General features: G+C 47.1%; 1 protein-coding gene across 1 annotated transcript in view; it reads left to right on the top strand.

The window, feature by feature from the left end:
- Positions 1–12297, top strand: part of LOC101350828 (maltase-glucoamylase, intestinal) — a 250622-nt gene extending 238325 nt beyond the window's left edge. Inside the window, exons 42-48 of the mRNA XM_023736869.1 lie at positions 1209–1400; positions 2286–2342; positions 5208–5332; positions 6977–7065; positions 8498–8547; positions 9142–9312; positions 11533–12297. Of these exons, the coding sequence (XP_023592637.1) occupies positions 1209–1400; positions 2286–2342; positions 5208–5332; positions 6977–7065; positions 8498–8547; positions 9142–9312; positions 11533–11610 (762 nt within the window). The 3' untranslated portion in view covers positions 11611–12297. The remainder of the gene's footprint in view (positions 1–1208; positions 1401–2285; positions 2343–5207; positions 5333–6976; positions 7066–8497; positions 8548–9141; positions 9313–11532) is intronic.
- Positions 12298–12522: the final 225 nt, after the last annotated feature.

Here is a 12522-nt window from a genome sequence, read left to right as displayed (position 1 = left end):
TGACCAATGCATAATCCATTCTATATGGTCCCATTGACCAATGGATAATCCATTCTATATGGTCCCATTGACCAATGGATAATCCATTCCATGTGGTGGCAGTTGAAGAAGAAAATTCTTCCTAATCACATTAATGTCTTGGATTGCCTTTTGCCATAAGATCTGCAGGGCACAGACCATCTGTTATTACTCTTTTAGCACAGTGTTATCCATGCCATAGGTCCTTGATAAAAGGCTATTGAGTGAAAATAATGTTCGAAATGATACAAGATGGCACAGAATAATTTATTTCTAATTCGGGCATGCAAACGTCTACCTGTCTTTTGTAGCAGTTTTGTCATGTGGACTTAGGCCAACATGAGCTCAGGTTACAAAAGAAGGAATTCCAGGGCAGGAAGGAAGGCTATCCTTGCATTTAAAATATTCCATGGATAAGAAACAGATATTTTATAGATGAGAACGTGTCTAAATCCAACCATTTCTGGAATTTGGACAATATGACATCATATTAGTTTCTTAGGATTGCTGTAACAAAGTACCACAAATCGAGAGACTTGTAAGAACAGAAATGTACTGTATTGTTTCACAGTTCTGGAAGCTGAGAGTCCAAGATCAGGGTGTTGGCCACGTTGGTTCCTTCCAAGGCTTTGAGAGAGGAACTGTCCCTTGCCTCTCTCATAGCTTCTGGTGTTGGTCGGTGTTCCTTGGTGTTTCTTGGTTTGTGGATCACTCCCATTTCTGCCTCTGTCTTCAAGTGGCTCATCTTCCCTCTGTCTCTCTGCGTCTTTTCTCCTCTTTTATAAGGACACCACTCAGGTGAGAGTAGGACCCACCTACTCCAGTACCCTGGTGGCGTAGTGGTTAAGAGCTATGCTTGCTAACCAAAAGGTTAGCAGTTTGAATCTACCAGGTGCTCCTTGGAACCCCTGTGGGGCAGTTCTGCTCTGTCCTATAGGGTTGCTATGAGTCGGAATCTACTCAATGGCAATGGGTTTGGTTTTTTTTTAACTCCAGTATGACCTCATGTTAACTTAATCACATCTGCAAAGACCCTATTTCCAAACAAGGTCACATTCACAGGTACCAGGGGTTAGGACTTCAACGTGTCTTTTTTAGGAACACAAGTCAGCCCATGACAGACATGTAGAAAGTGAGGCTGTGTGCATCTGTCTCAGTTGTTCGTACAGAAAGAGGAGAGGGTAGCCCAGAAAGCAGACTGGATTTCTGACTGGACCCCAAGCTGGTCAGTGTCTCCAGGGTTTGGACTCATCACTGTTGGAAGCCCTGACTGTGGTACCTTGGTTTCCCTTCTCAGGTTTGTGTCAGACCAGGTGACCTGGGATATAGACGGTCAGTTCCTGCTGGGCCCTGCCTTCCTGGTCAGCCCTGTCCTGGAGCCTGTGAGTACAGCCTTAGAAGGATGGAGGGTCTGGGCTAGGAGGCAGGTGGAGGGGATGAGTAAGGAGAAGAGGCTGCTCTCGGACTATGAGATGAGCTTCTGTATTCAACCTCTGTCTCTTTCTGTCCTCTGAGCTGAAGTTTGTCACTTGTGTGTTCTGGGGCTCAGCTCCCTCCTCTTTGAAATGTACAGAGTCATACTGGTTCATAGGATAATTTGGAAGAAATAACCCCTGATGATATAGTCAAAGATAAAGTCATTACTCCATTAACTGGAGTAAGGAGTTCGGGTTCTGGCAAGGGCAGGAGTATATTCATCACAACCCGCTATGGGCAGTAAAACAAAACCGTTGAGAACAATTGTTTGCAACAGTGTGTATAACCTTGTTGTTGTCACCTAATCCTTCCCTTCCCTCTATGAGAGGTTCTTAGGCAACAAAGCTGTTTCTTTACTTCCTTTGGTGATGATTGGGTATCTGATTAAAATACCAGCCAACTGCCTCCTCCCAAACCTTGTTGCACTCTTCATAGTTTTCTGAAGTATGGACGCTGTAACATCTACAAAATTTTCTCCTACCCCAGGCCCAGCCTCACTCCATCTCTTTACAGAGGGCATGGGGTGACCTACACGCCAATGGTGGTTTCTTTTCCCAAAGTCTTGGATCCCAAAAGGCTTTATGGAAGCCACCAGTTTCTGGTAGGCAAATGTTCAATGTTTGAGAAGGGGGAAGGGAAGGAAAGCATCCCCTCACTGCTGAGCTCTAGAAAGAGGAGGAAAGTGGGGCCAAGGCCACTGCTATTGTTTTTACCCTGTTCCTGTGCAGACTGGTTACTCTGATCCTAGATGACAGAGCTGCTGCCTTCTCCTTGTTTGTGTTTAATTCTAGAATGCCAGAAACGTCAGCGCGTATTTCCCTAGAGCCCGCTGGTATGATTACTACACGGTACGTTTTCTGATTGTTTATCCAACCTGGGAGCATGGTTGAGCGCAAAGACAGACCTCAGGTCCTAACACAGCTGGCAGGTGGTGTCGGAGGGGTCACTTCAATCATGGGGCCTCAGTTTTTTCACCCTCAGATGGGTAAGACCTCGTCTCTCATGGGGTTGCTGTGAAGTAACACAGGCAGCACCTCTCCCAGGGCCCGGCTCCTTGTGGAGGTTCTGTGTCTTAGTCTGTATTTTTCCTTACCCCACCACTATTCAAGATGGTAAATAAAAGCAGATGTAGGATTCTGGGGCCTTGGATGTGCCAGGGAAGAACATACTTAGAATTTGTCTAAGTTCTTAGGACTTTTGCACAATGCAGTTTATGGCAAGTGATTTTACTCATTCTAGTAAACTTATAGGTCCCTGGGTGGCACAAATGTGTTGTTCTCGACTAGTAACTTAAAGGTTGGCATTTCAAACCCACCCAGAGGTGCTGTGGAAGAAAGACCTGGTGGTCTGCTTCCATAAAGATTATAGCCAAGAAAACCCTGTGGAGCACAGTTCTACTCTGTCAGATGGGGTCTCCATGAGTCGGAATTGACTCAACGGCAGTGGGTAGTAAACACCTAGGAGTCCATGGGTGGTGCAAATGGTTGGCACACCTGGTTTCTTACTGAAGTGTTGGGGGTTCAACTCCATCCAGAGAGACCTTAAAAGAAAGACCTGACAACCTTCTTGTGAAAAATCAGCCATTGAAAACCCTATGGAGCACAGTTGTACTCTGATACACATGGGGTCACCATGAGTTGAAATCGACTCCATGGCAACTGGTTCTTAGATTGCAGAGTCTTGTGGCAGGCCCAGGAAGCAGGGCTGCCTTGGGGAATGTAGTACTCATGACTGTGCTTCCTTCCCCCACCTTCTGCCCCCGACCCTACATTATATACAAGGTGAATCTGTGGAAATCAAACATCAGGGACCAAGAAGGACAGAGTGCTTTGTAGTTTCACTCCCTTCCTCCAAAGTAACCAAAAAAAACCAAACAAAACAACACGAACAACCAAACCCATTGCCTTTGAGTTGATTCTGACCCATAGCAACCTTACAGGACAGAGTAGAACTGCCCTATAGGGTTTCCAAGGCTGTAATCTTAATGGAGGACCCCTGGTGGCACAGTGTTTACGTTATACAGCTGCTACCCAAAAGGCCAGCAGTTTGAATCCACCAGGCGCTCCTTGGAAACTCTATAGGGCAGTTCTGCTCTGTCCTATAGGGTCGCTATGGGTTAGAATTGACTCGATGGCGAGGGGTTTGGTTTGGTTTAATCTTTACGGAAGCAGACTGTCACATCTCTCTCCCTTGGAGCAGCTGGTGGGTTTCAACCGTTGACCTTTCGATTAGCAGCAGAGCACTTTAACCACTGAGCCACCAGGGCGCCATCTCCCCAGTACTGCTTCTCAAATGGGGTAGTTTTGTCCCCCAGGGGACGTTTGGCAACATCTGGAAACACTTTTGGTTGTCACAACAGGGTTGGGGAGGAGCTAGTGTGGCAGCTAGTGGGCAGAGATGCACGGGACGGCCGCCCACAGCAAAGAACGACCCATCCCAAAGTGTCCATGGTGCCCAGGGGGGAGGAGCTAGTGTGGCAGCTAGTGGGCAGAGATGCGCGGGACGGCCGCCCACAGCAAAGAACGACCCATCCCAAAGTGTCCATGGTGCCCAGGGGGGAGGAGCTAGTGTGGCAGCTAGTGGGCAGAGATGCGCGGGACGGCCGCCCACAGCAAAGAACGACCCATCCCAAAGTGTCCATGGTGCCCAGGGGGGAGGAGCTAGTGTGGCATCTAGTGGGCAGAGATGCGCGGGACGGCCGCCCACAGCAAAGAACAACCCATCCCAAAGTGTCCATGGTGCCCAGGCTGGGAGGCGCTGGGCATGCCTGAGGAAATGCGGATGGGGGGCCCCATAGGAACAGAGGGTTTATGCTGGGGGCGTGGGAGCACCTCCCCGTGACATGCCAGGCAAGATAAAGATGGTAGGCGTAAAGGCAGACATGCTGAGGTAAAGATAAGGATTTGTCGAGTCAGCAGACTCTGGCTTTGTCTGTGAAGTTGTTGGCTAGGTTGGTGAGAGTGAGGGTGGGGCAGTGAGGGGTGATGAAGCAAAAGTGGGCTCTCGGTGCAAGGAGGGTGTAGAAAACCCATGTGGGGGGGCGTGTATGGGACCAACTGGAATGAGTGGAAAGGTTGTCCAGTCTTCTGTGGCAGTGCCTGGGGACACAAAAGCAGGATGTGGAGTGGGGATGGCGGTGATCCACCCTGTGACCTCATGTAGCAGATGCTGTAAAACCCCCCAAAGGCAAGGGGTCCTAGCAGGATGTTATAGCGGCAGGGAGACTTCCTGTAGCCCCTGGGTAAACACGGGGGAGTGTCATAGCAGGAGTGTGCTGGAGGGGGGTGGGCGGGCAGCCAGGCCAGAGCAGGGGACATGGGGCAGAGGGCAAGTGTCAGCTGGAGTGGGCATGGCCACGTGTGCACGTGTGTGTGTGTGTGTGGTATGTCTTTATGTACGTGTGTAAGAGAATGTGTGTTCGAGTGTGTGTGCTATGTCTTTGTGTGTGTGTGTAGTGTGTCTCTGTGTGTATGTATTTAAGAGAAAGCGTGTGTATGTGTGTGGCATGTCTTTGTGTGTGTGTGGCATGTCTTTGTGTAAGAGAATGCATTTGTGAATGTGTGTGGTATGTCTGTGTGTGTGGTGTCTCTGTGTGTGTGTATGTGTGTAAGAGAATGCGTGTGTGTGAGGTGTGTCTGTGTGTGTATAGTATGTCTTTACTTATGTGTGTGTGTGTGTGCTCTCATCACCTCTTACCTTCTTATGGCCCACAGGGTGTGGACATTAATGCCCGGGGAGAGTGGAGGACGCTGCCAGCCCCTCTTGACCACATTAATCTCCACGTGCGTGGGGGCTACATCCTGCCCTGGCAGGAGCCTGCGCAGAACACCCAGCTGAGGTGAGGACGGGGCTGGGCTGCTGCTTCCCATAACACGGGTCCACTCAGACCCCTGTGACATCCACACCCTGGGGCCTACGGCAGTTGTAGTACACACTTGGGGTTTTGTTTGCTGGCTTGATTTTTTTTTTTTTTTTGACTTTTCTCAAACCTCAAACTCTTTGCACTCTTTGAACAGTTACGAACAACTATTTCAGATCTAAGCAGGTGAGACGGGAGGGCTAAGATTTAAAATGGGAGTCTATACAGGAGAAACCAGTATTCCTGAAACAGTTTCAGAAGACTGATTGGGTCTTAATCGACTCTTTGCTAAGAAGACTGATGTCACATTCCAACTGATGTCTGAGGCTGAGCTGCCTCATGGAAAAAGTTTAAAAGCTGTAGACCTAGTTCATAATTCATGTAATTATTATATTATTCTTATATTAATACTAATCATAGTATATTGTTTTTCTATTAATACTAAATACTACATTATAGCACATGATACAGTGCTGGCTAACGTCATGTGTATGTGTACTCTGTGCCAGGAGCTGTACTAACCTGGAGATTTCTCATTCTGTGTTACCTATTGTTTTCTTAACAACAACAAAAAAATCCTATGAGGTAGGTGCTGTTAGTATTCCCATTCTACAGATGAGAAAAGAGAGGCGTCAAGAGACTAAGTGACTTACTCAGTCACCCAGCTACCAAGTAGTCGAGCAGAGACTAAAACCCATGTCTGTCTGATGTCAGACCCAAAATTCTTGAAGCCTGACTCATTTGATTCCGAAGGCTCACATAAAAGCTGAAGAACTTAGTACGTTTGTAAACAGAACTTACTGTGGGTGTGTCTAGGAAATTAGGGCATGAAAGAAGAAAGAACCTAATATCAGGATTTTTCCTACAAAGTGGGAGGAGGGAAGCCAGTCAGTTTGCTTATAGTTTCTTTAAGAGCCTGAAAGGAACATTTCCTTTGATTGATTCATTTCATTCACTCCCTCCCTCCCTCCCTCCCTCACTGACTCACTGACTCACTGACTCACTCATTCTCACTCTCTCACTCATTCTCTCCCTCACTCAGTTTCTCATTCTCTCACTCACTCTCTCCCTCACTCACTGACTCACTCCCTCCCTCTCTCCCTCTCCCTCACTCCCTCACTCCCGCACTGACTCACTGACTCACTCCCTCCCTCTCTCCCTCACTCACTGACTCACTCCCTCACTTCCCCCCTCCCTCCCTCTCTCCCTCTCCCTCACTCCCTCACTCACTCCTTCACTCACTCACTCCCTCACTCCCTCCCTCTCCCTCACTCCCTCCCTCCCTCCCTCACTCACTGTCTCACTCCCTCACTCACTGTCTCACTCCCTCACTCACTGACTCACTCCCTCACTCACTGACTCACTCCCTCACTCACTCACTGACTCCCTCCCTCCCTCCCTCCCTCACTCACTGTCTCACTCCCTCACTCACTCCTGCATGCCTGACCTGAAGTTATGTAGCAAGAAGGTCAAAGAACCAGGATGAGGTCACCGTCTCTTGACTCCCAGGATCCAGTCGTTACTTCACGAAGAACTTCCTTTCACTCCTTTATGTTTTCATCAAAAACCATGGTTTGTGCCCATGACCTTGCTTTGTCTCATGCCTCTCCCACCTCACTGCAGCCGCCAGAAGTTCATGGGCTTCAAGGTTGCCTTGGATGACCAGGGCACCGCTAACGGCTGCCTCTTCTGGGACGACGGGTACAGCATTGGTGAGTAAGGCTGCTGGGCTTCACACTGATACCGTTGGCTACGTTCTTGGGTGTCTTACAGGCCTGCTGGTTCCTTTTCCATGGTCTAACAATCTTGCAAGTTTGCACGTAGCCATTAGCTGCCTTCAGGTGTGTAATCCATATTGTGGAGGATCCTTCCGCTTCATGTCACTGATGCTTGCCTCTGAATGGCTCACCTCTGCCCACTGGTCTAGCCTCCACAGAAGACAGCAGGGCGGGAGCCATAGGCAACACTCCCTTGTAGAAGGTCGGGACATACTTCCATGCGGTCTCTGGTCAAGGGGACATTCACTAACGACACGGTGCAATGTCCCAGTGAGAAAAACAATACCTCCCATCAGCCATGCTGTGTATTTGGGAAACATTCCATCAGGGGTTTACAGGAATTGGTAAACTCGCAGGAGGATGCACGTATCAATAAAAGAGGTATACAATGTCTGTACCTCTGCTGCCTAATACAGTGGCCATTAACCACATGTGGCTGTTGAAAATGCACTTGAAATGTGACAAGTGCAGCTGAGAACTCAATTTTTAATGTTATTTAATTTTGATTAATTTAAATGTACAGTTACGCTCGGCTAGTGGCTACATCTGGGACCCCACAGTTCTGGATGATAGGCAGTGCCCCTGATTGGGTGGTGAGTAAATTAGCAAGAGGCCAGCACATGGGAAGAGCGGGAAGCTGTGAGGGCAGAGTGAGCGATGGGATTCCTGTAGCAGGTTCCTGATCGGTGCTCCTGCCCTGGAAGGCAGCACCTTGGACCTCCCTGGGCATACATCACAGATAGAGGATAAAGTGCCAAGACTTTTCTTTTGCTCTCTGGAGATCACATTTTAAAAATTGCCTAATACCTTTCAAAGATAAGCCCACCAAGGTACTAGTCTTGGTGTTTGTGCATGTGTGCATGTGGGCACGCGTGCATGTATATCCACACACGTGTGCATCTAGCAGGAGGAGACAGGGAGATGTTGGGAATGGTAGACCTCGAGGAAGGGAAGTAGTTTAAGAGCAGAGCTAGCAAACTGTGGTGTATGCGGCGACTAGGCCAGGAAGATGCATCTGTACACACTCATTTAAATCATTTTGTGGAGGGGCGGGGCAGGGAGCAGAGTCTTTTTAGTTTACCTGAAACCGGTTGCTGTCGACTCCATTCCAACTCATAGTGACCCTATAGGATAGAGTAGAACTGCCTCATACTGTTCCCAAGCAGCGGCTGGTGGATTTGACCTGCCAACCTTTTGGTTAGCAGCCTAAGCTTTTAACCAAAAGAGGACTTAAATTACAAAAAGGAACTCTGTAAAGAAGAAAAATAAGGTAAAAACAATCCCTACTCTTTTGACCAAGACAAGCAGGCGAATGGGATTCTGTAGCACAGCTCCAGATGACGTCTACCATGTTGTTTGTTTGCAGATACCTATGAAAATGGAGAGTATTACTTGGCCCACTTTTCTGTCAGCCAGGTGAGTGTGCCTGATACCATGAAGAGAGAATAGAGTTCTACCGGCTTAGCCCAATGCTGGATATCATTAGGGCTTAAGAACCACCTAGAATCCCTTCCTTGCTCATCTTGCTAACTTCCATCCTTCCCTCCTCTGACTTCAGGTGGAGATTCACTCTGCTCCTAGGAAGTTTTCTGTGATTAACCCATTCATGTCTTATCAGTAACTTTCCTAGTTCACCATTGCATAGATGGACAGGCTGTTTCTATGTTATCCAGTCTTTGTTCCTGTTTGGCCTTGGCATGGTCTCACATTGTATGACTTCTCTACACATAGAATATACATTTCCTAATAGCTGAGACTCTGTCACCTGCAGAATCCAGGGCAATGCTAGAGACCCTGTAGGCACCTAGTCAAGGCAAGGTGGAGGGTATTGGGCATCAGGAGATGGAATGCTGAGATCATGGCCTCCACCATCCAAGGACATAAGATGGTGACTCCAAAGTTGTCTTAATTCATGATCCTCATTTATGTCTAAAAAGATGTTGGGAAAAGTTTGAACTAACTTTGCTTTCTATTTTTCTCCTCTGGTTTCTTTTGTCTCCAATTTGACAGAATACGATGAAGAGTCATATAATGGTCGATAACTACTTCAGTGGCACAAATTCTTTGAAACTGGGATACTTGGAGATCTGGGGAGTGGGCAGTGTTCCCATCACCACTGTCAGCGTCTCTGCGAATGACACTGTGATCACACCGGCCTTCAACTACAACTCTACAACACAGGTTTGTGACCAGTGACAAGTCTGAGTGGTATTTCCCAGCCCTGAGAGTCCTAGGAGCATGCCTGCCAGCTTCCCTCCCAAATGACACCTCTCCTGCAGATCCCTTTGGGAATCCCTCTGTGTTCATGGTTTCAGCAGGGGGCAGCATGGGGGGTGGAATTTATGGTCTATCATGATTGTAATTGAGGGTCTGGACCCTTACTTTCCATCTTTGTCTTCTTGTCTGCAAACCTGTGCAAAGCTCTGTCTTTACTCCCTTACCTCTGCCGCAGAGATCTACTTCCCAAATAGCTTGAACTACCATATTTCATCGAATCTAAGACACTGTCAGTTAAAAGATAGTCCGTGACTTCATATGCCACAGAGAAAGAAAAAAAGTCTGATAAAATCATGATAGAATGCTTTCCTATCGCTGAAAACTTTTGTTTTAAACAACAGAAAGTTTTCTAAAACTTCATTAGACATAGGTTTTATCATTTTAATATTGGATGTATATAAAAGAAGACTGGAGCTCTGGTGGCACAGTGGTTAAGAGCTTGGCTGCTAACCAAAAGCTCGGCCGTTCGAATCCACCAGCTGCTCCGTGGAAACCCTGTGGGGCAGTTCTACTGTGTCTTGTGGGGTTACTATGATCCAGAACTGACTCGACGGCAATGGGTATAAGAGAAAACTCTAAGTAACACAAATCAGTTAGGGTATTTTAGTACTTCTTCACATTCTAAACTAAATTGATGTAGAATTAAGAATGAAGAATGTCCACCCAATATTTCTGTCTGTATTTTCAAGGGTTTTGGTGATTTAGCATTTTATAGAGATTCTTCCACTATTGTCTGTGAGATTTTAAAGACATTTCAAGATTTGTCAAGCCACTAACATCCACTATACAAGTTTTGATTCTAGTACTTTCTTGATCCAACCACAGACATCAACCAGGATTCATGCTTCTTCCTGAAGTATCCTGAAATGATTATGCAGTTTGGGTAACACCAGTAGTGATGTTGACACGTACGTAGGCAATGATCATTATGTCGAGAGGGCTGCCCGGCCCACAGTAATTCTAAGACTGTTGATGGTGTGACACATTCTGATTTCATGAATGTTAAACATGTGACGAGGCGGTGGTGTTCAGTGGGAGAATTCCCGCCTTCCACACGGGAGACGCCGGTTCAGTTCCTGGCCGATACACCTCATGCGCAGCCACCCCCTGTGTGTCACTGGAGACTTGCGTGTTGCTATGTTGCTGAGCAGGTTTCGGTGGAGCTTCCAGACTAAGACTAGGAAGAAAGGTCTGGTGGTCTGCTTCTATAAATAAGCCAATGAAAACCCTGTAGATGGTCTGATCCACAACTGATCATAGGGATGGCACAGGACCTGGCAGCATTTTCTTCCCTTGGGCATGGGGTCACCATGAGTTGGGGCCAACTCAATAGCAGCTAACAACAGTAACAACACATACGTGGAAAATTTGCATCTTGGAATTGATGTAGGTGGCGGTCCCAGCACCTACCCTTCCCGTGCGCTTTCCTAAACTGTTCTCTCGGAATCTTTCTGGTTATGAGATCTGAAACACAAGTTTCCTTCAACTTTGTATTTTTTTTTTGTTTTCTCACACTTGTGATTTTCTTATCAACCAACTTCTCCAATATTACCAAGAGTGCATTGAGGGCTTTGCCCAGTTCTGTTGCTGATCACCTCATGGGCTAATGCACAAGCTAACTTCAGCACACTGTGGAACCTTCTGGAAGGTTGTTGCCTAGAAAAGAGCAGGGATACTAGACTGCTACTGGGAGATCATGGGAGTGCTGTGAGGGACTAGGAGAAGGAGGAAGTCCAATGAAGGGATGGGGGCAGGGTCAGAGGAAAATCGGCTCCCCGTAAGAATGGAAAAAGGGACATTTTCTCCAATGTGTCTGTGCGCTCATTTCTCTGTAGTGATTGCATGTGGCATTATTTAGAGGCTTGTTAACTTTTCACTGTTACTGAACAGTCTTCAGACTCTAAAGAACTAGGACACATCTTCCTCACCTGAAAATCTGTGGGCAGTCTGGAAGCTAGAAATGAATTGTGAAAGTCCAGGACGTTCTGTGGAGCACCGGCTTGTGCCTGATGGTGTGTGCGTGTGTGTGTGTGTGTGTGTGTGTGTGTGTGTGTGTGTGTGTGTGTATGCATCCAGGAAACGTCAAACACCAGATGCCCCATACTTGTCGTTGTTTCCCAACAGGTGCTAACCATTAACATAACCAGCGACAATATCAACCTGCATAACTTCAGTTCATTGACGTGGACAAGCACTCTGTGAATCCTCAGAGCAAGAGCCTGACTCTGAAGCTCCTTATTTTTCACGCTCATAAAATTAGTGTGTGTTGCTAATTGGTTCATGCCCAGTATGGGTAAATTGTTATTGATTTTAATGTATGTTTTATCTGTGAATCCTAAGGGTTGAATCTGAATCCTGCAGAGAGGGCAGGAGGGCGGGGTGGAAAATCTATAGGCAGCCTTAATGTCTACATGTGATTAGTGTGGTACTGATGGTTCACCATGCAACATTTGCTAAAGAGAAACTGAGTCCATGATGTAGTGCATGTATGTGTGTGTGCGTGCATGTGTATATGTGCGTGCAGTTGGGGAATGGGCCCCATCCTCTGGCCAAGTGCACAAGGAATACCTTGCCAGGTAGATGTTGGTGATGGTTGCACAACATGATTGATGTAATTGGCCTCGTTGAATTGTACAAGTGAAAAATATTGAGCTGGCAAGTGTTATGTTACCTATAACTAATAAGAAGGAAAAAGAAAGAAAGAAATACCTTGCCAGTACAGTTCCAGCTCTGGGAGCTAACCAACACCTCCAGGAAGAATCCAGAAAGACTAGCTGCTTGTTGGTGACAGGGATTGGGAAACAAGATTCCGAAAGCTTGATAAAGAGGAAGAAAAGCAAACGCGAGGAAAGCTAAGCAGGAAAGATCAAAGGAAGCAGCGGATGGTGATGAAATTGATCGTGACCAAGTCGAGACATCACGTAAGAATATCAGAGCTAATAGCCTCATGGAGAGGGGACGGAGGAGCCTAGTCACTTGAAAGGAGGAAGAGGGGTTCAGGGAAAGCCTTATCGCATGGGCATAGGGATGAGGAAGAGATTCAAGCAGGTAAAGCCGAAGGAGGGAGCTTGACTGTCAAAAATAATTTATTTTCACAGTGGTGTGCTTTAGAAT

This window comes from Trichechus manatus, unplaced genomic scaffold (genome assembly GCF_000243295.1).
Source record: "Trichechus manatus latirostris isolate Lorelei unplaced genomic scaffold, TriManLat1.0 scaffold00093, whole genome shotgun sequence".
In the NCBI taxonomy this organism is placed as follows: Eukaryota; Metazoa; Chordata; class Mammalia; order Sirenia; family Trichechidae; genus Trichechus; species Trichechus manatus.
This window is presented reverse-complemented; position numbering and strand designations above follow the sequence as displayed.